Here is a 24986-nt window from a genome sequence, read left to right as displayed (position 1 = left end):
CCTTGTTTTTAATCTCCATTAGTGACACTGATGAGCAGGTATAGGTAAAGATAGCAAAGTTTGCTGATGATCTTGTGTGTGTTAGTGTGATTAACAATTAGAACCAGACTATACTGTTTAAATGATTTCCTCAATTAATTTAAATTAATTTCCTCAATCAGCCATAAATATGGCCTAGGCCTAGAAAACGGCAACTAAGGTTTAATGCTACTAAATAGAAGAACTTGTATGTGAGAAACTCAGGAGTATCCTATAGACTGGAAGAAGCAAAGTGGGGAAGGATAGTTAAAGGTGGTTCAGGATAAAGAAAGACTTAGAAATTACAATAAAAACAGATGAAGTTTTCCATGTAATGTGAAGAGGAGACAAGAAAGGGAGTAGGATGTCATTATTCCACTATATAAGACAATGGTGAGACCCATGCCTGAAAAAAAAAAAAAAAAAGGCAGACGTCCTAGTGAGGATTCAAAGATAGGCAACCAGACTGGTTAGGCACACTAACTGTCATCTTCATGAGGAATGGCTTAGAAGGTACATATTGTAATGTTTGCCATTGGGAGGGATTCAGCTCAGGGGCATACAAGATACTGAAGGAGATAATGTGTAAAATGAACGTGGGTGGTATATTTTCACTGTTATTAGAGACAGGAACCAGGGAATGCAAATATAAAATCTTAGGGTGCAGATTACTAGAATAAATTACTGCCAAAGATGGCTGACGTAAAGACTTTGGAAGAGTCCAAGGCAGAACTAGATGGTCACTTTCTTGGCAGTAAGGGAAGTATGAGTGATATAAATTAACCTCAACTATATTCTGTTAATTCTATTTCTGAAATAAACAAATATACTTCATTGAGTGAAGCTCTCAGTGGTCAGCAGCTGAAGATATAGATTGTATACCACTGTATTTTTTAGCAACTGACTAATGATAGTTGAAGACGCCTCCATAGCCAGGTGGGAAGGAGCAGCAGTGCGTAGCACACGCTTCTTGATTAGACCGGGGTTCCAGCCCGTCACCACCAAATACGGAGGATGCGGAAAGGTCGGGGAATGACCACTGCATATCCCGGAGCAATATGGCCTTAGTTGCTAATGCTCCTAAAAACCAAATAACAAACAAACAACAACACAATGACAGTTGTATATCATGATGTATATTTGTTTATATAGGATTAAAGTTAGAGTGAACACAGTTTGAGATTATACTAATCTTGATGTTAAAATATAATACTGTCTCAGCACTCTTTCCTGCTCTGTGATTGTCTGGGGGGGGGGAACCCAAATTCCTCAATGTAAATCTTATTTTAAAAAATTGTGAATTTAGTTGTTTCAATTATGTGTTAGTTAAAAAGCATAATTTTTTTTTTTTATAAAGCATTTAAATACTTCTGTTTGGTGATGGTGTTCAGCCATACAAACATACTGTATATAGGTATAATTCAATATGCAGTTATTAAAAGTTCCCAATATTTTTTTCAGAAATATGCATAAATTTCAAAAAAATGTATTAAAAAAAAAAGACATTTCAAGTTTTCTGCAATGCAACCTATTTTTACTTTTTAAATTTATTTCTGTATAACTCAAATGCTAGGAGAATTAAAAGATGACAATTTTCAGAAGATGAAATCGTTCACATAAAATACCATAATGTTCTTAGAACTTCCTATTTAATTTACATGTAACAAATTATTTTTCTCTTAAGCCATGCAAGAGCAAAATAATGAATTAAGTAGTATTTCAGATGTCTACATACTCCATTTGAAGATACACAGGATCATTCAATTTTCAAGATGAGACTGGCTATTATTAAATAAGATGCACTGTTTAAACAATTCACTGTTTACTGTTAATTATTAATTAAGCTCTTACAACTGTTACAATAAATTATAAAAAACTTGAAAAATTCTCCAAATATCCATCATTGTAAGGGTCACTCAATCTGAAAAGAAAAGCAAATAAATATCAAATTTTACCAACAGCCAGATCCATCTTATTTGTGTCACTTTGTGTGAGTGCTCATGTGGGCCTGTGCATATGAAAATTCACTAAAAAAAGACCTTGTCCAATCCATACAAAAGCTTTCCATGTTTTTTTACTAGGTTCAAAGTATTAATTAAATATCTTTTAATTAATATTTAAATAAAAACCATATTATAAATTATACAGATTAAGCAAAATATCTCATTCCTTTCAGTATAACTATGCTATAGGTAAAACAGGAAGTGCATGGCACAAATTTATAAGCAGGCAACTAATTCTGCAAGACTAACTTTATTCTTTACTGAAAATCTGATATTATCACTTTCTTTTCTAATTTTACTTTTGTAGAAGAGGGAGCAAATTTATCACTCATAAAGATCATAATTTACTTATATAGCTTGATAACTTAGACAAATACTACTTCAGTTATTTTTTAAGTGGGCCAAATTTTGTTTATTAATATAAATATATATATATATTTTTTTATTTTTTTTTTTTCAAGTGATGTAACAATTACAAAAGAAGTTCAAACATAAACTAAAATTTAAAAAATTGTAGAGCACACAAATTTTGTAACATAATTCAAACATACCAGGACAAGTTCAATCATACACTTGACATTCCTCCCCCAACAGAAATGTGCACCACACAGGATAAGTCATAACTCTAAAGAAAGAAACTCATAGATAACACAAATATATTTATTAAAACTTATTTACAATTATTTATTTATTAATTCCTTTATCTTTTACATATAATTAAAAGATTTTCACATTTAGAAAAAATGTCCAGAAAATAGCTGTAGAAAGATATCAGATTAGAATGTACATGTGTATTGGGAGTTGGCATATTTTTCGCATTAAACTAAAAAAGTAATATTAAATCTAAAATAATAATTTTATGCTACCTCGGGATGCTTTTCAGTAATCTCAGAGTTTGTTCCATTCACTATTAAGATTATATCTATACTATAATGAATTATCCAGTAAAATTTCTGTAACTATCATGCATACTTAGTTAATTAGAAGTATTTATACTTTAGATAGAATTAACTGTTTGGAGTACTGGAATTATGTATTTTGGCATACTTTTCAGAATGGCATGATATAGTTATCAATGGGGAGTATTGTGACATTTGCCACCAAAATATCACCTGGCAGTATACATGTTTTATTCTACCACATCAGAGCTTGCAATAATGGAAATTGTGTGTGTGTGTGCTATCAGAATAATAAATTATCTATGTAAATTTTGGATGCTGATTAAAACATATGCAAACAAAATAGATTTATGTTATTTGTGGAGACAAACTGTGTATATATTTCATTAACTATCTCTAAATTCCTTCAACAAGTCAATTTATAATTTCTTCTTAAGCCATACAAAGATCTGAAAACAATTTCTCTTTTCAACATGAAGGTTAATATAATTACTGTATATTCCAGCATATAAGTCAACTTTTGAAGTACTAAAAATTTGTTTAAAATTAAGGTCAACTTATATGAGATGAAATTTATATGGTCTTTTTCATGAGATGAAAGAATTCACAGAATTTATTGGGAGTTATGTTTACTTTTCAAGTTCTTGAAAGTTCAACCTTTGAGATCGCCAATTTCTTATAAAAAATTTTCATCCATACTGAGGCACTGTTTACAAAAAAACTAGTCCGCAATAGTACTAAATAGACAACAAGGAATAGCTTAGTTACATAATCAAAGCTTCCAATGTACACATATAGCATCAATAAAAACAATATGCTACATCATTAACCATTCCCAGAGGTCTTGGTTTCTTGACCTTCCACATAGGGGTTACTGCATATGCTTACTGTATTCCTTACAGTTTACTGTGCAGTGTAATTAAATGTCACAATGTAAACTTAAAAAGAAATAGCAAAAATAATTGGATTAAAAAGTAGACAGTGATTCTTATGCAGATCTTACTGTAATACCTTGAATGGTTTAAGGCCTTGAATAGTTTGGGCAAGCTAAATAATGATGGGATTCTTCCTGTTGTTCAGATTATGAACCTGATGGTGCATAAATTCAAATTGAGGAAAGACAGTTGTAGAATAGACGTGCAGAAATTTTGCCTTTAGCCAGAAGATGGTTGATTGCTGGAAAAAACTTCCATTTGTCATTGCTGAAGCTGATAGCTTAAATAAATTCAAGGAAGAACTGGACAAACTTTTGGAGCAAATGGATGAGTGAAATGGGATTTTTTTTTTTGGCTGATGCTGTATAAGCTTGCTTTCTTGCATCATATGCCTCTACAAATGATAATGCTAATAGGTGAGATGCAAAAGATGACTATAAAAAAGGTAGGAATAATAATGCAGTTATACAATTAAGCACAAATTTTCAAGGCAAAAAAAAAAACAGAAGTTGACTTATATGTCAGAGTACACAATATTTCTTTAACTGTGAAAATATTTCCAATTAGAGTCTTAAAATAATGTCTGAATATAGCATCTAATAAACAAATTAACCAATGCTATTAAATAATATAGAAAATTTATTGTTAATCTAACAGAACTTCCTTCAACCGTTTTCCCAAAAATCTGAATAATACTTTTATGTATATCTCAGATACTATGAACACATATATTTATCATAATATTTATAAGCAAATTTATAGAAGCATGACTTCTGTTTTTAATAAATAATATTTAAAGACAGGGAGAGCAAAATAATGGAGGTTAATAAAATTTTTCAAATGTTTTTATTTTAGGAAATGTAATGTGCAGAAAAATATATTTTTTATGTAGTTTGATACAAATATATCAAAATATTTAGAGTAACAGAAAGCATTCCTTATCCTTTTTATGTACTGCAACTAATAACTTGAATAACAACCGTGTTTAAAGGGCCTTATAACTTGGCATTATTTTCTAACAATACACCTATTTATGAAATTTAGTAATTCAAATTTGAATGTGCTAGCCAATTATGCAGAGGACAATCATTTGTTTATCACAGTTACAAGTTTTCACAAGTTCAAAAAGATAACAACATATACAAATTTTTGAGAAAATGCAAATATCAGAACGATTTTGGCATGCACATTCTTAAGTGTGCTAGGAATGCATACCAATCAGGTTAGTCCTTCCATTTACAAATAATAAAAGGAATATATTATGTATATATATTTTCAATTATTATTTTGAGAACAACTAATAAGAATTTCAAATATACAGAAAAAAGTAGTTTACAATATACCATCTATCGGTAAACTGAAAAATTTTAAAAACATGGTAATTTTTCATTAGCATGTCCATGTTTTTCAGATTTTTATACATTTACAAGAAATACCTATTTTATAACTTTCATCTGTATATAGCAAAAAAAAAAAAAAAAAAAAAATCAGATATCTCAAAATGTAAAGAATATCTAACAAATTTGATGAATATAAATATAAATTACAAATAAATAATAATTACTCTGAAATATATACAAATGTAATCTAATATGTTTACAGCTGATATTAATCTTTTTGCTATCTATAAACTGGAGAAACAGATTAAAAAACAAATGCAGAAGAAAATACATGAGTGAAACTTATCTACGGTAGTCTTGTTAAAACTGCTTTTGTAGATTTCAAATCTTTCCGCCCTCCCTTTTCTCTCTCCTTTTTTAAAAGTGAAGTTTCTTCAACTCTGTTTGTATTATTTACAACTAAACAGAATCTGAATTGTTAATCCAACATGATGAAGAACTGGTACTTATGAATTCTCTAATCAGTGGAACAAAATTTATCACTATAAATAATATAACTGATGATTTTAATAAGAAATGCAACTAAAGTGTGCATGTGTAAATGATAGTGCATTAGGCAATTGCTGTTTCAATGTAAACACTGTGATAATCTGTACTGTTGTTGCACTTGAAGTTAAATATAAGACAATTCCATCAACTATTCTTTTATGCAATATTTTAATTTTTTAAACTGTATTTCTTAAAATTTATTTATACAATTATCTATTTTTCCATGCTGATCATATAGCAGCACAGTTTCATTATAAACAAAATTTGACTTAGGACAAAAAAAGAATGCTTTTTCTTATGTAACAAACTTGTATAAAATTAACTTAAAAAAGAGTCACTGGAAAAAAAAACTTGCTCTTGAAAATACAACGTTAAGAACACTTACTTAAATAATTTTTTCTCTCTTAAAATATCTGTCATAACAGAACTTAAAATTCTGTATAGTTTAAAAATGTATTAATCATGACTCAAAATTTATAGATTAGAATTTTAACATTAAATAGTAATCAATGAAGCATTTTAGCTTCTTACCAACCCAAGAAGTTTAACTTATGAGTTTACTGCAACGTAGTACAGCTGAAATTAACAACTGCTAGTCTGCCCATCAACTTAAGCCATCTTTTTGGTTAACAATGGCCAACATCTAACATATATCACTCTTCTAAGAATGCAATATGGGTGAAAAATCTGGTGAGGAGAAACATGATACCAACAATGACAGGTTCAAAAAAATTTTAACAACTGAGTGTTAAAGCTAGTCTAGTTTATAGATGACTGCTTATGATGGATGGATTATGATAAAACAGACAAAATGGCCTAGTTGATATTTCTAGATTAAAGAGCAACTTCAGCCTGTTGGTAATGTAAAAACAAACTGATGATTAACCATTTCTGTAGTGTATTTTAAACTTGATCCACACAAGTAGTCCTCTTTATACTTGGCTAGCAAACATACAATTACTATAAAAAGTCTTCCCCCCCTTTACTCTCTTTCCCCATCTCTCTCTCTCTCTCTCTCTCTTTCTCTGTGTTTACTACAGAAACCAGGGTTTAATGAAGAAAGCAACTAATATTTTTAACCTCTAGCTGAATAATGTTTCTGTTGCTTTTTCAAGATCCCAGGAACATGATGATAAGGCACCACGTGCTTTATGCTGAAAAATAAAGTTTCATTTCTCAGAAAAATTTCAATCTGGGGGTTACAGAAATGCCAACATACCTATACAGGTATATAGCTATACCTATACTATACCACATACACTATACAGGGTGATTCACTACCAGTGCGACAAACTTGCAGGAGGTGTAGGGGGCACAAAGACGAATCAGAATCACATAGCATTGCAGTGTCCAAAATGCCTTCGTCATGCGGTAGAGGATGTTGAATGGGAGGTCGCGTGATCAGCGATCCCACTGGAAGTCAGCATTTGCGAACCGGTTCCCGAGGCAGTAGGATGGACGAATATTCAAACGCTGAACTGGCCGACATGCACCTCGCGTATGGAGCTGCGGACTGTAACAGGCGCGCCGCTCTGCGCTTGTACCAGGAACGTTTCCCGCACAGGCGTTCTCCTCATCATACGATTTTCGAATGTGTGCACAGAAGGTTACGTGAGACTGGTTGTTTCACAAGAGGTACCATGAGTCGAGAGCGAACGACGAGGACACCAGACAATGAGGAGAATGTCCTACGTCTTGCAGAAGGCAACCCGAGTATGAGTACTCAAGCAATAGGCCAACGATTGGGTATTTCCCAATCCACTGTATGGAGGATACTGTCAACAAACCAAATGAGTTCATACCATCTGCAATGCATCCAATCATTGGAGCCTGAGGATTATCCATTCCGGAGGACTTTTGCTACTTGGTTTCTTCAACAGAAACGGTTCGCAAATGCTGACTTCCAGCGGGATCGCTGTTCACGCGACCTCCCATTCAACGTCCTCTACCGCATGACGAAGGCATTTTGGACCCTGCAATGCTATGTGATTCCGATTCATCTTTGTGCCCCCTACACCTCCTGCAAGTTTGTCGCACTGGTAGTGAATCACCCTGTATAGCTATACAATACCACCTATACTATACAATACTTATACAGATATGTGCAATTCTGTAAAGATACTAAACTATATTCTCTTATTAACATTGTAATAAAAAAAAAAGCCTTCCATACAGTTCTTTAAATTTGGACTTAAGATGCAAAAATAGTTAAAAATATTATTATATGCCACTAATTTCTTTGAAATCATGTACCATTTTAAAAATAACTGTGATTGCTTCAATAATTTGAATAACTTTTGAATAATATGAATTATCTGAATAACTAATGAACTAATAATTAATTCATTTATAATTTTGTTAGGTACAGTGTTATTCACTTTATGATTAACCTTGAGTTAATTACCATGACATTTTTTTCCTTCAAATACATGTAACATATTACTAGTACCACATAGATAAAATTGGTTGATCTACAAGAAAAATGTTGGTGTATGAATACTGTTTTCTTGACCATCTTATTTAATAATTTCTGAAAGACTAGTAAAAATGATCAATTTAGTAATTCAAATGAAAGTTTTCCAGTCATAGCACCCAGTGTACAATAACAAGAGCAGCATTCAAATCAAGTGGGAAAAACATTTTCTTTTAATTATTTGGAAAATGGGGAGGGGGGGTCTATGTGATTGTTTATTATTATGTTACTGACTTGATAGACACTACATTATATCATATCACATAGTAGATTAAGTAATTTATTATTAAATTATACAATTTAAAGGAATTGAACCATCTTTCAATGCCAAACACTTAGACTATTTATGGCTATGTTTTGGGAACTCACTGCTTCCTGTCTTCAGGCCTTTGGGCGAACAGAACAGAGTTATCAAGCAAACAGCACAATTTTAGTTTTAGCATATTACTTCAATTTTCACAATGATTTTTGCTAATTGAAAACTATTAGTATATATTTTATTTCCAATCTTGTGTGATTACTAAAAGCCAATTTTGTTTTGTTTTTCTCTGGTGTATTGCACTTTTCAAAACCTGGGTACCACAAACATTTGCTATAGTCATAGCTTATGAGAAGTTTCAAAATATTTGTTGTTAATTAAAAATGCATTGTAATTGGTTTCACTGCTGTAATCTAATAGCAAGATCATTAAAATACACATACACACAAAATTATAATTACCACCTTTGCCTCCCTTCTTTTCGGAGATGTCCCATCATGAAATATACACCATACTGATTACACTTTCTGTTATACCTGTGTTTTGCAACATTAAAACAGAGACCTTATCACAAATCTCTCTGAGTCACTGTTATTATTTACACACACTCAATACCATCTAAAGCCATACTGCACTGGGGTATGGCCTTAGATGGTAAAACAGGTGTATTTTTTGTACAATAGGCTGATCTGTATGTTGTGCAGGTCTCTTCAAGAAAACATATACAGTGCATGCCACTTACTGTGATCACTTTGGGACTCAGCTAAACTGATAACAATAACTGGAGAAACAAGAACATACCTGTTCAGTGATGTTTACTGATGCAGAGCTGAAATGTGTACATAAAAATGTGGAAGTCGATAGAAAGAAAATAGGAAAATCAAATAATATAAAATACTTTAATTTGGATGTGCATATTACTTTGAGAAAATCATCAATAAAAATAAACCTGTGATAATGATTCTGGAAATCCATAAAAACCATTAAAAACAAATAAAGAACACATTAAAATCAAGAAAAGGGCTAATGCACTACAATAAAACAGTGATTGGCAGGAGTACAGATACAATACTTTCTTTCATGGAAGCAATACCATGAAAAAATGTAGTAGCAATACCAACAAGCAATATGAACTGTACAAAGAAACATCAGTAACTAGTGCCAATGTGCCTGAGTTCAAGAAAAATAGGGATGTTACATAATCACCTCCACTGCACATGTGTAAACCACAATAACACAAAAAGGTCATAACAAAAACTGAAGTGCTTATTACGATAAATGTTTTTTATATGTATTAGTATACTTCTGCTTGGGACTTCATAAAAGTGATAACATTAAATGAATAACAACATGTAATGTAAATAAGTGGCATGCATTGTATAGATTTTGGTGTCTATACAATGGGCATGTCATTTGAAACGACTTTCAAAGACACTTGTACCACAAACAGCCCACACATGACAATCACATGTATGTGCATGAAAGGGTTAATCACAAGGCAAGGGAATATGAAAAGAGTGTCAACATTAAGAATAAACCTGAAATACGATGCCTGAATTTTTCATCAGGTATTCATCTTGTCTCACACAGTGTAGATGTATTACATCCTGTATCCCATATAAATGTGATGAAGGAAACCAAATTTTTTGTGACAGTAGGATGTCAAGCACTTCTACTGACTTTAGGCCTGCTAGTAAAAGCTTATGACATGTGAAGTAGTGCAAACTGTTTACACAGCTGAATTGAATGATCTTGTTATTATTTATATATAATAGCACACGGAAGAAGGAGTGTATGCCTACAATTGACATGCCTATTAAGAAAGGAAGTCATACAGTACCAACTGTGTGGTACTACACACAGAGAGGTGGAGAATGAAAAAGACCCTGGGGGTAATTGTGCAGTCAGATATGAAGTTCTCTGAGAATGCAGACAGGCTGCCAAAGCAGGTCATGGAGTTTTGTCAATGATATACAGGAATTTTGCTAGCAGAGACAAGGAGGTGATTATCCCTTTGTATAGGGCAATGGTCAGGCCACACCTTGAGTACTGCACACAGGTCCGGAAGCCTCAGTTTTGGAAGGATGTAGAGTTGTTAGAACGAGTACAGAGAAAGGCAACAAGATTGGTGAGAGGAACAAAGGGGTGTACTAATGAAGAAAGGCTTAAGTTTTGCAAGTTGCAGCATCTGGAGACTAGGCACCTGTGAGGTAATCTGATTTAGGTGTATAAGGCCTTGAATGGTTTGAGCAGGCTCAATGCTGATAGGATACTTCTGCGTGCTCAGATTAAGAACCTGAGGAGGCATAGATTCAAACTGAGGAAAGACAGTTGTAGAATAGATGTGTGTAAGTTTGCCTTTAACCAGAGGGTAGTTGATTGCTGGAACACACTTCCATCTGTTGTTGTGGAAGTTGATAGCTTAAATAAATGTATTTAAATTTAATAAATAAATAATAAATTTATTTATTATTTATTTATTATTTGATTGCTATTTGTAATTTATTTATATTTATTTAGCTAATAAATTTATTTAAATAAATTTATATGGAGTGACCGGATCGGTGAAATGGGAAGGGTTTTTTTTTTTTTTTTTTGGGCTGATGCTGTATAAGCTTGCTTTCTTGCATCATATGCCTCAAATAATGAAATACTCTATGTGAATTGGTAGGTAGGATAAATAGGTTAACTACAGCTCTATGTAGGTGAAAATGCAGTATAATAAGTTACAACTCCAAGTATTTTAATAAAGCATTAGAAATAAATTAATTGAAAACACCCACTATATGATGAGAGAACAATCTTGAAACCGTTACAATGGTTTCATATTTTAAACAAATAATCTTTTGGTAATGCTATTTGTTTATAAATACTATGAGTGCTCAGTTTATGGACATCCAATTTACAAATCATCATCTTTTGAAAGTAAAATGGGTCCAATTGAAATATTATTAGCTTTTATGTATTGTAATTTAATATTTACAATTTAACACATATTTTACATGCAGTTAAATATACCATTAACCACAGTGATGAAAGGTGCAAATTACCAAGAGTATCTTCAGTTATATAAAAGTAATTTCTGTTTAGAACATTTTGATAAGTTTATTTCAGTTGTATAAGGTGTGGGGAATTCCCATTAAGTTAACCACACTGCAATTTGACCTTGTAGAAGAGAGAGATAACCAACTGTAAGCTTGAACCAGAAAAGTGTTACTTTTGAAACTGTTTATTTACAGTAATAACCATCACAATAATGTTGCACATAATGTAATAACCATTACATTATGTGCAACTCCAAAGCTGTTGTGAACTACAGTGCTATATTGATTTTTTTTCTAAGCAAAAACATTCTTGTGTACTCACACACTTAATTAACTCATAAGTATGGTTCCTCAAATGCAATCCACATCTATTGTACACTGTAATATAAAGTAATATTTAAAAGATATTATTTTAAAATCTTATTATTAAAATTGTTTTAAATTTTGTTGTTAGAATATATATCTTATTTTATACCTTATATCTAAATGAATGTCATGGTTATCCCAGTTGTCATGCATTTTTAGGGAAGGCATCTTATTTTTTGGACTGTATCTGCTAATTATATCATTAAATCAATGGGAAAGTAGCTTCCGATTTACAAATGTTCACTTTATTAACTATTTTTCAGGAAAACACTAGGTGTTTTTCTGAGAAGTAGTTCATATTTACCCCTGAGGCTCACATCTGGTGAGTATGGGCTTGGCACACCCAGGGTCCTGAGCTGGATATCATCAGTCTTCTCTTTCTTGGTGATTCCCTTCTACTTGTTAACAAGAGAGACTGCTTCTACAGGGATGGGATACACTTAAATAGAAAGGGTGCAAGAATATTTGCTGATGCTATCGAGGCAATGTTAGGGTGCTCACACGTAGAACGCAGGTGACCGCTTACTTGGAAACAGCAGCCTAAATGAACAATGTAAGTCAATGGGAGTGCATACAATAAGAGCGTGTGGACAGTGGCATCGCTTCTTGTTTTAATCCCCCAGCTTACCTCAACAATTAAAGCTTACTGGTCTCAGGGAAGTACAGATGTCACTCAACTGGGTACGCGTTGTTCACACCTCTGATATTAATCTGGCCTTCAGGAAATTTTTAGAACTGCTGTTGCTGTAGAAAGCACGAATTCACGGAAATGTAGAGAAAACTTGTAATCCAAAAGTTTTAAACATGGATACTGAAATTTTGATTTCAGACTGACTTTTATGGATTTATGTTAAACGTGCAATATGGGATAAAAGTGTCAAACTGCATTAAATACCATGGAGAAATGCTGACAAAAAAACAAAATAAAAAAAATATATATATAAAATAATAAAAAAAATACCATTATATTTTTTTATTTTCTCGAAGTAACAACAGTTCTTTCTTTTCTTCTTATATTTATTTGTAAAGTGCTAATAAATACCGTATGTAGAAATAGTCGGTCAGTCAGTGTTTTTATTATTCGAAATCGAAACAGCGTTTCTCTATTCGTTCTAAATATTTAGAAACTTCCAATTCGTTACATAAATTATGATATTCAAAATTTTGCCTACTGTAATGTACAGACATTGGGTATGCCCATCAGTTCCTTATTGTTTTCAATCTTGAAAAAAAAAAATTAAATAAATAATCGTTATGACAACAAAGAAATAGTTTTGGAATATCTAAATTGAACTTTTCATTACTTCAGTTTCTAGATTTATACTTATTGTTTCTAAAAACATCACATTAAATTTTATTATCATTGAAAACAATAAGAAACTTTTTAAAAAAAAGTTTCTTATTGTTTTGCTTTGTACAACAAATTGCAGCCTGCACGGTGCGTAAAATATGCATTATATTTTAAATGAAGACAGTAACTGATAACACCCGTCGGTTCATATTTCCTCCCTTCTAATTAATCTCGGTTTTCCTTCTGCAGTTAACATTAAATGAAAATTAATTAATATGAAAAATGTATGTTGTATGATTTACATTACTAAGCTATACCTAAAAATCACTGATAATCATCCAAATTTAATCCGTCAATGAAAAATGTGATTCATCCCCCTGTCCACCAAGTCACGCGAGACAGTGGGGGTCCGCAAAAACGTATCGGAATTGGTTAGTGCTGGTTGTGCTGACCCACCTGCTTGCTTAAATGAATTTTTATTTAAGCTCGCTGGTTGTCGACGCCATACATTCATTGCAACATGGACATTGACAGTCTTTTCTAAAATGTAACTGAAAGTTTCTAGATTCATTCTTAAATATATAAAAAATCTCTCTTCATGCTGTTTCAATTCTTTAAATAAATGGTGATATTCACCGAATTTTTTTCTATTGGAATTTAACGGGTGCACACCCATTCTTCGTCTATTCATTTTAAAAAAAAAAACGCTTTCCACGAGGATTGATTCTTCTGAAGAACTCGAACTCGACGACATGTAAGAGTACATTCTTCTCAATTCACACATGAAGACAGGATTATTTTCTGGCTTTGTTAACCATTTAAATTCTGTCATTCCTAGCAAACTAGGATTGCTATTTGTAAATTTTCAACCAATCGCCAACGTGGCTTGGAACGCAGTAACTTAATTGTGGACCAATCGAAAGTTAAAAACAATTATTAAGGGATTATGATGTTTGGTTGTAAAAAACATGACTAACAACATTTTTTAATTTAGGTTTTTGAAAACTGCGAGTGCCTTCATCCAAATGCATATTAACAACGAAACAGCCTGTATATGATTACAGATGACATAAAAATTAATTACAACAGAAACTCACAATTACAATTTAAAAAAAAAAATCACTATATATTTCAATAACAATTTGCTGATTTATGTACACAGTGCGTTACATAAATATATATAACTAGTGGTCAGGTGTGCGGGTGCATAAGTACACGTGCCTTGAGTGGGGGGGGGGTTCAAGCCCGTGACTGTTGAATAAGGTGCTGTTTCTTGTATTCTGTGTATCTTGTAAACTCCTCTGACTGTTCGGTCGTCCCGGAAATAAACAGAAAATTTATTTATTTATGTATATATATATATATATATGTGTGTGTATATATATATATAAATAACGTATAAATCCAGTAAAATATCTTTAATACTTTGATATATATATATATATGAAATCTATTTTATATAAAATATATATGGTATGAGGTACAGAAGTATATAACCGGATTAATATTTGTATTACGCTGGTTTTTTTTTTTTTTTTGGTTTTTTTTTTATAAATATTTTGTGTGGACTGTATAATTGAAAATCAATGATATTAGATTATATGACCAAATTATGAATTTTAAGGAATTTTTCAGAGAAACAGATGATAATTGGGCAAGAAAATAAATATACATTTCATTTCAATATACAGTAAACCCCCGCTATTCGCGGGGGTTACGTTCCTGAGAAATGCCGCGAATACCGAAAACGCAAATACTGAGTTATGGCTCCCATAGTAATAAAGGGGTTCCGTTCCAAAGTATGAAATATATAAGAAAAACTAGTCTAAAATTTTGTCTATGTATGTATTATATGTACCTTCATAATATGACTATGTACATAGACAGTACATAGTGAAATGCAAGCATATGGCATCGAAATGAAAATAAGAAACAATTTAATATTAAATGTAATATTTATTAGAAATTTCAAACAAATCTTTCAAACCAGCGTCTTTGCTAGCTAAAAAACCTATCCCGCCAGTGCTATCACCAGTTTCGCAAAAGCGTTGATAAGGAATTTTGCGTTTTTACGAATGAAGAGTGAATTTAACGGAATTTTATTTTGAGTTCGGTCTTCTATCCACAGATTTAAAGCCTTTTCCATTTTTTCTAATTTAACATTCAGTTACAGAGCAAATTTTTGAAGCAATTAGCGCGTTTTCGCGGACACTACGGCGGATTTTTTCTTCCGATTTCTTGATTGATCGTACCGTTGACTCATTGATTTTATAATGTTTTGCCACTGAGGAGACACTTTCACCTTTAGAAATTTTATCTAATAACTCAATTTTATTCGCTAACGTCATCACCTTCTTTGATATTTTCACTTTTCTCTTGTTATTCGTAGTCATATTTTTGTAGGGGTTAGAAAGAACTTGTCCACAATAAAGTCACTTTCTTCCGTTAACACACTCGAAAAAGTCTGTTTTACACTGCAAAACGGTAGATTTATCACTTTTTTAAGCATATCAATTTATAAATTGATAAATTTATTCAATTTATAAGCATATAAATTAAAAGCAAACGACGAAACCTTCCATAACAAGCGCATAACACACATTGAACAAGGATTAGCGAGAAACATTCACGCTTGTGATTTTGTCACCCCTCTCCCCCACCCACTAAGCGCTGTTTTGACCGGGAAAGATAATTTTAGCCACGCCCATGTTTTTTTATGGCGGAAAATATTCATGGCGCTTTAAAATTCCCATTTTTTAGGTTTCATTTTATATTAAATCGGCGATCGCGAATACGCGAAACCGCGAATACAGATACCGGGAATCGCGGGGGTTTACTGTATATACATATATATATATATATATATATATATATATATATATATATATATAATATATATATATATATATACATATAATTACGAATAATAAAATTAAAATTAAGTAGAGAAATTGGATTTGAATTTGAATAGCGATAATATGAATTAGCGATAATATGAATTATGGATCAGGGACACTGCAAGAGCAAAGGTACCCTACAACCATAATGTATATATAAAATTATTTTTATTGTTATGTGTAGAATGTAGTAGGAATATATCTATAATTTAACTAGTGCTAATAATGAAAATACCGTGTACCCTGGGAGCGATATATGTTGATTAAAGGGGGGCAAGAAAGGAAAAGAAAAGTGTAACGTTATAAACAGGAAGAAACAAAGTGCGAATTTTGAAAAAAAAAAAGGTGCAAATTTTGAAAAGAACGACCAAGGTAGAAATAGTATTGCAGTATCTTTCATAATTTTTGTGTCTTCTTCAGAGGTCATCCACCCAAATTATGAAAAAGAACAGCAATACTCTTACTTCTGTCATGTTCTGTATGTCAAAAAGCACGTGTAAGTAGCCACGTGGTAAAAACTAAAAATAATTTAGAATACAAATTTTGAATAAATAAATAAAATAAAATACAAGTTATGCAAAACTATTATGTGCCACTAAAGTATAACATACAGAACATGGATGACCTTACAGAAGTAAGCAGCCCGCTAAAAAAGTGAAGACAAAGGAAGGGAGTGTCCGAATGACAAGAACTTACCGCTACTGGACGGGTTGACAGGAAAGACAGAGCCGGAGGCTAACCCGTGTATATATGTGTAGAAACGCTAGTGGCGCCTAGCATTAGACGAATTTTGGTGTCTGTATATTATGTAATTTATGTATGCGGTGGAGCTACGCTAGGTTAAAGTTAAGTACATGATGCTCAAACACCCGGGATAGCAAAGAAATATAATAGCTTACAAAGTAGCAGTAGAAGGCAGCTAAACTTTGTTAAGACGAAAAATATAGATTGGGGTATAGTAAGAAAAATAGTACTCTGATTTTGCGGTCGGTAAACTAATGGCTCACAGAGCATAAAAAGTAGAAATTAGTAAAGCAAAAAGATGATTAAATTAGGGATATGTAGTTGGGCTAGCGTAGTTCGGGGTTGCAAACCCGTTCCTATAGTTAGGACCCTGAACGAATGTCCGAGAGTTGGTGCATCATGTACTTAAGTCAGTTGTGTTAAAAGTGTAACATGTATATATAAGTTACAATTAAGAATTAAATAAATAAATAAATCAAGATAGGTTTAAAATTAATTACAAGGTAATTACAAGGCAAATACACTATGTCAGGCCAATCAGTGGGTACAAGTTTTCCAGACCATAAGACACCAAAGAGGCCTAGTGTATTGTATTTACACTATATACAAACTTGATGCGTATGGGAATAATTATAAGTTATAAACTAATAATGCTGTTTATATTGATATCTATTAAGTTCTTGTGCCTTAATATGTTAAGGGCTTTATTGATATGATGACGCAGGTATGTAATAGGAAAAAGATTTTTGGTCAGTTTACTGTATAATATTCTGATGTTATCAATAACTGTTGTTTTGTCGCTGCATATTGTTGCTATTCTGATGCATTGTGCTAAGATAACATTAGCATGTACCTGTTTGGAAATATTGGAATTCCATTGTGTAAAGTTTACTATGCTAAAGTTGAATGCTTCACGTTTGTTGTACAAATTGATGGAGGCTATACCATTTTTTATATTAATGTCTAGATCCAAAAAATGGGCTGCTGTATCAGAATTGTTAGTTCTTTCTAGTACAAGTTCGTCAGGGTATAGATGTCCATAATCCTGGATGAAATTCGGGCAGTTAATTACTATGAGGTCATCTATATATCTGAATAGTAATAGGTCCTGTGGAAATGAGGTTTCTGACCAGTATAGATATAGGTTGGCTATTATGCATGAGGCTGGGCTGCCCATAGGTGCTCCATTGGTTAGTTGATATACTGTATTACCATCATATATGAAGTTATTGGAAATACATAAATTCAGTATGTTGTTCCAGTAATAGGTGTTGCAGGAAATAAAATACTTATGTTTATCATAGATATCTTTGAGTACCAATTTGAGATTGGTTTGATTGATACTGGTAAATAGGCTATGGAAATCAAAGGTTTGAATATTATTGACTGTATTACTTTGCAAAAATTTTAATATGGGTTGGTTGTTGCCTATGATTTTGCTGTTATGTATATTATGCATCAGTGGTTGCAGTAGTAGTTTGAGTGTTTTTCCAGATTTGTGTACATAACTATTTTTGCATGAGGTTATGAATCTGAAGCCTATTGGTTTTTTATGAAATTTAGGAATGAAGTAGATATAAGGTAAGCTGTAATTGCTTAAGTTGAGCTTTAGTTTTTTGTTGAAGGCCATTAGTTTTTTTGTAATGATATTACATGTACTGGAAAATTGGTTTGTAAGTATTGCTTGAGTTAAGTTCATTAGTTAAAGTATATGTATAAAAATATTTGCAAATGAATGCAAAATTATTGGCTGCTTTATCTACCGGTGTGATTACGAAGTTTTTGTGAAATTCTAGCAGTTTTTGTTTTAATTTAGTCAAGTTGTAGTATGTGCCCTGATAATATACATTTGAACTGTGTAATGCATATTTATGTTTGAATATGGCGAATGTATGGCTAATCCACATATGGTATGCTTCTATAGGCGTGTTATTTTTGTAGGCTAGTTGGAAGCAGTAGTTTAACAGGTCTTGATATAGCTGCTTATTGAAGTTGGTTAAGTTTATTTTGGTAGGTGGCCTGAATTTGAATCCTTGTGATAGTACATGTCTGAGCATTGGGTCCGTAACTATGTTTAGATTTCCTGTAATGATGTGTCCATAGTCTGGATTAATATATTGCTGCATGTTGTTTTGTTGACAAATGCAGTTATTGGTGTCTGTAATATGTGATGTTAAACTGGTAGCTATAGATTTGTAGTTGTAAGCTAATAATCCAAAGGGTTTATTATACTTATATCTTACTTTAATATAACTAGGACTAGTATTCGGAAGTAGATGATTATGCTGATTTACAAGTTTATTGATATTTATGTTGTCCATGATATGGTTGTTGAAGTTCAAGATAATGATTGATTCTTTTTCATGTGTTGTAGAGCTTTTGTTTTTTAGATTGAATTTACAAATATCATTTATTATATGAAAGAGATGTTTGGACTCGAAATTGAAAGAGCGTATGAATTTGTGTAGTGCTTTCAGTATACTGTGTTTAGTACTGAAAAGTAAATTATGTATATCATTTACATTTATAATGTTTTTATCCCAGTTTTTAAGTGTGACTTCAAAATCACCTAAAATATTACTGTGTTTGTTGCTGGTATTTTTAGATTTATGAGTACGTTTGCGTGGGTACTTATGGAACTTTATTATATTAAATTTGTCATATATACAACTGTCTGTTAAGTTATTGGTAATAATTTTATGGTTGAATTTATTATTTAGACCATATGGGTATAATGTTTTTAATTTTAACATAAATATTTCTTCTTGTTTAGTTCTAATATTAGCGTTATTAATCTGTGCTAATATGGATATGTATATATTGTTAAAGTTGTGAGATTGAAAATGCATATATTCTATTTCTTGTTCTATATTGTTATTATTTCTATTTAAGTAGTTATTAATTGTCAGATCTATGTTGATTAATTCTTAGGTGTAGCTTATTGCTGGTTTGTCCGACGTATTTTATATTACATGTTTTGCAGGTTATGAGGTATATAACATTACTAGTTTTACAAAAAGTAGGTTTTGATGCATCATTTGTAATATGTTGCGGGTGTATGCAGGGACAGGTTAAACAAAGTTTATTCTTGCAGGTGTTGAATTTAAGTATATGGATCCCATATTTATCTAAGTTAGAAGCATTACATGCTGATGTGCTCTGACTTGTGTGTGTTAAATGTGAATGTTTAGAGTTACATCCGTGTTGCGGAGTACAGTACAGAGCATGTGTACCCGGGGTCAAATTTATCCTACTCTGCCCATGTAGTATGTTGTCAAAGTTATCTGTTTCCATACATATAAGTTGCATAAAAATTACAATTAAAATTAAATTTAAAGTTACATTAATAATTAAAAAGAACAATGTGTAGGCGCAACCAGGAGTAAACTGTATTTTCAATAGAGGGATAGGATGGTGAATATAATCGAGTAGAAGTATAAAAAATCGAGTAGAAATATAAAATGTAAGTGTATATAAGCTGTTCTAGGCGGCGTGAGCTCAACCTGGATAAAGCTTAGGATAATAATTACGAATAATAAAATTAAAATTAAGTAGAGAAATTGGATTTGAATTTGAATAAATATGCATTACACAGTTCAAATGTATATTATCAGGGAACATACTACAACTTGACTAAATTAAAACAAAAACTGCTAGAATTTCGCAAAAACTTCGTAATCACACCGGTAGATAAAGCAGCCAATAATTTTGCATTCATTTGCAAATATTTTTATACATATACTTTAACTAATGAACTTAACTCAAGCAATACTTACAAACCAATTTTCCAGTACATGTAATATCATTACAAAAAAACTAATGGCCTTCAACAAAAAACTAAAGCTCAACTTAAGCAATTACAGCTTACCTTATATCTACTTCATTCCTAAATTTCATAAAAAACCAATAGGCTTCAGATTCATAACCTCATGCAAAAATAGTTATGTACACAAATCTGGAAAAACACTCAAACTACTACTGCAACCACTGATGCATAATATACATAACAGCAAAATCATAGGCAACAACCAACCCATATTAAAATTTTTGCAAAGTAATACAGTCAATAATATTCAAACCTTTGATTTCCATAGCCTATTTACCAGTATCAATCAAACCAATCTCAAATTGGTACTCAAAGATATCTATGATAAACATAAGTATTTTATTTCCTGCAACACCTATTACTGGAACAACATACTGAATTTATGTATTTCCAATAACTTCATATATGATGGTAATACAGTATATCAACTAACCAATGGAGCACCTATGGGCAGCCCAGCCTCATGCATAATAGCCAACCTATATCTATACTGGTCAGAAACCTCATTTCCACAGGACCTATTACTATTCAGATATATAGATGACCTCATAGTAATTAACTGCCCGAATTTCATCCAGGATTATGGACATCTATACCCTAACGAACTTGTACTAGAAAGAACTAACAATTCTGATACAGCAGCCCATTTTTTGGATCTAGACATTAATATAAAAAATGGTATAGCCTCCATCAATTTGTACAACAAACGTGAAGCATTCAACTTTAGCATAGTAAACTTTACACAATGGAATTCCAATATTTCCAAACAGGTACATGCTAATGTTATCTTAGCACAATGCATCAGAATAGCAACAATATGCAGCGACAAAACAACAGTTATTGATAACATCAGAATATTATACAGTAAACTGACCAAAAATCTTTTTCCTATTACATACCTGCGTCATCATATCAATAAAGCCCTTAACATATTAAGGCACAAGAACTTAATAGATATCAATATAAACAGCATTATTAGTTTATAACTTATAATTATTCCCATACGCATCAAGTTTGTATATAGTGTAAATACAATACACTAGGCCTCTTTGGTGTCTTACGGTCTGGAAAACTTGTACCCACTGATTGGCCTGACATAGTGTATTTGCCTTGTAATTACCTTGTAATTAATTTTAAACCTATCTTGATTTATTTATTTATTTAATTCTTAATTGTAACTTATATATACATGTTACACTTTTAACACAACTGACTTAAGTACATGATGCACCAACTCTCGGACATTCGTTCAGGGTCCTAACTATAGGAACGGGTTTGCAACCCCGAACTACCCTAGCCCAACTACATATCCCTAATTTAATCATCTTGTTGCTTTACTAATTTCTACTTTTTATGCTCTGTGAGCCATTAGTTTACCGACCGCAAAATCAGAGTACTATTTTTCTTACTATACCCAATCTATATTTTTCGTCTTAACAAAGTTTAGCTGCCTTCTACTGCTACTTTGTAAGCTATTATATTTCTTTGCTATCCCGGGTGTTTGAGCATCATGTACTTAACTTTAACCTAGCGTAGCTCCACCGCATACATAAATTACATAATATACAGACACCAAAATTCGTCTAATGCTAGGCGCCGCTAGCATTTCTACACATATATACACGGGTTAGCCTCCGGCTCTGTCTTTCCTGTCAACCCGTCCAGTAGCGGTAAGTTCTTGTCATTCGGACACTTCCTTCCTTTGTCTTCACTTTTTTAGCGGGCTGCTTACTTCTGTAAGGTCATCCATGTTCTGTATGTTATACTTTAGTGGCACATAATAGTTTTGCATAACTTGTATTTTATTTTATTTATTTATTCAAAATTTGTATTCTAAATTATTTTTAGTTTTTACCACGTGGCTACTTACACGTGCTTTTTGACATACAAAACATGACAGAAGTAAGAGTATTGCTGTTCTTTTTCATAATTTGGGTGGATGACCTCTGAAGAAGACACAAAAATTATGAAAGATACTGCAATACTATTTCTACCTTGGTCGTTCTTTTCAAAATTTGCACCTTTTTTTTTTTCAAAATTCGCACTTTGTTTCTTCCTGTTTATAACGTTACACTTTTCTTTTCCTTTCTTTCCCCCCTTTAATCAACATATATTGCTCCCAGGGTACACGGTATTTTCATTATTAGCACTAGTTAAATTATAGATATATTCCTACTACATTCTACACATAACAATAAAAATAATTTTATATATATATATATATATATATATATATATATTTATAATTGAATAATGTTTGAAATAATTAGAAACTGAATCTTACATAAAAAAGGGTAAAACATACATCAGAGGCAGCAAAAAGTATTTTCCTCTACATGACGCTTGAGATATAAACTTAAATGAGGATAATGATAAAAAATGGCATGGCAAGACAGAAGAGCGAAAATTGTGAAATTATACATAATGATCAAACCAACAGGGAGGGAAGAGAATAAAATTATTCATTTTTCGATTTGTAGCTATGCTACCTCCTCTCATCTTTCCAGTTTTTTTTTTTTTTTATTCTACTCAACTGCTATTAATACATAACACATATTTATGTGTAGTAACTTCTGAACACTTCGCAACTTTAGCGTTTTTTTTCCCCTTCGATAAATTTTTAATTCTTCCCCTGCAGCAACATTATTCCCTTCCTCTTTCAATTATTTCAGCGCTCATTACAACGAATATTTAATCGAATGTCCTGCAATGGGCATTAGTAAACAACCCACTACCTCTCTTTTCCCCTAATTATTTATCTTTTGATAAGTTTTCACCTGAAAATTACGGCACACCCACTGAATTGCAGGAAGAGATAATCGAAAATTTTACGGTAGCGGTTTTACCCGAGAGCTAAAGGGATTAATGTTCCGCAATACAGTTGCGCCTGTAAAACCTACCCCAGTGAGAAGTTGCACCGGTCACTGCTTTCTATGTGTTCATACCCAGTGAGAAGCTTTAGCTGCGTATTGCTGCTGGTTCCAAGTAAGCGGTCACCTGTGTTCTATGTGTGAGCACCCTTAGGTGGGACGGAAAACTGCTAGCTTGGCGGGATACAAGGATTAATAGTTTAACAGTAGCCGCAGGCAGAGGTTAAGGTGATTCTTGCACAACTTCTATTAGAATAAGTAGCGACCTGGAGCGAGGGGTGTTGGGGGTTTCAGGGATGGATGGCAGTCACTGTTAAATAGGTGGGTATATGGGATGTGTTAGGGTAACTAGGAATAGGAATATGTATGCTTGCATGTATACCAATGCTAGAAGTATAGTAAATAAATTTGATGAATTTGAAGTGTTGGTCAAGACATCAGAGGTGGATATTGTTGGGATAGCAGAGACGTGGTGTCACCAGATATAAGGAAAGCAGAATTGGAATTTCGGGAGGACAACGTGTACAGAAAGGATAGACAGGATAGGAAGGAAGGAGGTGTTATGCTGTTAAGAAAAATGTAAAATCAAAAGCAGTGCACCCAGTTGATATAGATGAACAGTGCACTGTTGAGTCAGTTTGGTGTGATATAAGCACTGCGAAAGCAAAAATAAGAGTAGGAGTGTGTTATAGGCCTAATGACTCGAATGAGTACAATGAACAATTGAACAGAGAAATAGAGTGGGCTAGTAAATCAGAATGTCTTATAATGGGGGATTTTAACTTCCCAGATATTGACTGGAACTTGTGGGTTGGTCACTCATACACTAGTCAGACTTTTGTGGATTTATTGGATGATTGTTTTTTGCAGCAGCACGTTCGAGAGGCAACCAGAGAGAGTAATACTCTTGATCTGGTTATCAGCAGTGATCATTCGTGTATTAAGAATTTGCAGATAAAGGAACCACTAGGTGGCAGTGATCACAGTGTACTGATGTGGGATTTACTTAAAGATTTAATTACCAGCAGGGGTAAAGGAAAGAGTTTTTGCTTCCGTAAAGGTGAGTACAGTGGTCTAAGAAAGTTTTAAAATTCTGTACAGTGGATCAACTGACGATGTTACCAACAGTAAATTCTAAGTGGGAAGCATTCAAGGAATTAATCGTGGATACTACTAAAAGTTTCATACCTATTAAGAAATACTGTTCAAGGTTTAGGCCTAAATGGTTATCTAATGAACTAATGAGACTCGTAACGGAGAAGAAAAATGCATGGGATGCATATAAATTATCAAGCGACTCAGAAGCCTATGGCAGATATAAGCTAGTCTGTAATCAGGTCACAAAGGAGGTTAGGCAGGCGAAGGCAGATTACGAGAAATCCTTGGCAAAAGATGCTAAGAAAAACAGCAAGGATTTCTTTACTTATATAAACTCTAAAAGGAAGGGGATGAATCTGATTGGTCCACTTGAC

The 24986-nt window shown here is 32.5% G+C and overlaps 1 protein-coding gene across 1 annotated transcript in view; it reads right to left on the bottom strand.

Annotated features, from left to right (window-relative positions):
• Window positions 1-6277: 6277 nt before the first annotated feature.
• The window catches only part of Ubc4 (ubiquitin conjugating enzyme 4), a 142562-nt gene continuing 123853 nt past the window's right edge, over window positions 6278-24986 (bottom strand). The window contains exon 6 of the mRNA XM_090383857.1: window positions 6278-6898. Coding sequence (XP_090239983.1) covers window positions 6827-6898 — 72 coding nt within the window. The 3' untranslated portion in view covers window positions 6278-6826. The remainder of the gene's footprint in view (window positions 6899-24986) is intronic.

Source organism: Mastigoproctus giganteus, chromosome 10 (genome assembly GCF_048544385.1).
Source record: "Mastigoproctus giganteus isolate SK-2022 chromosome 10, ASM4854438v1, whole genome shotgun sequence".
NCBI classification, from domain to species: Eukaryota; Metazoa; Arthropoda; class Arachnida; order Uropygi; family Thelyphonidae; genus Mastigoproctus; species Mastigoproctus giganteus.
The sequence above is the reverse complement of the archived record's forward strand: the minus strand, read 5'-3'. Positions and strand labels throughout refer to the sequence as shown.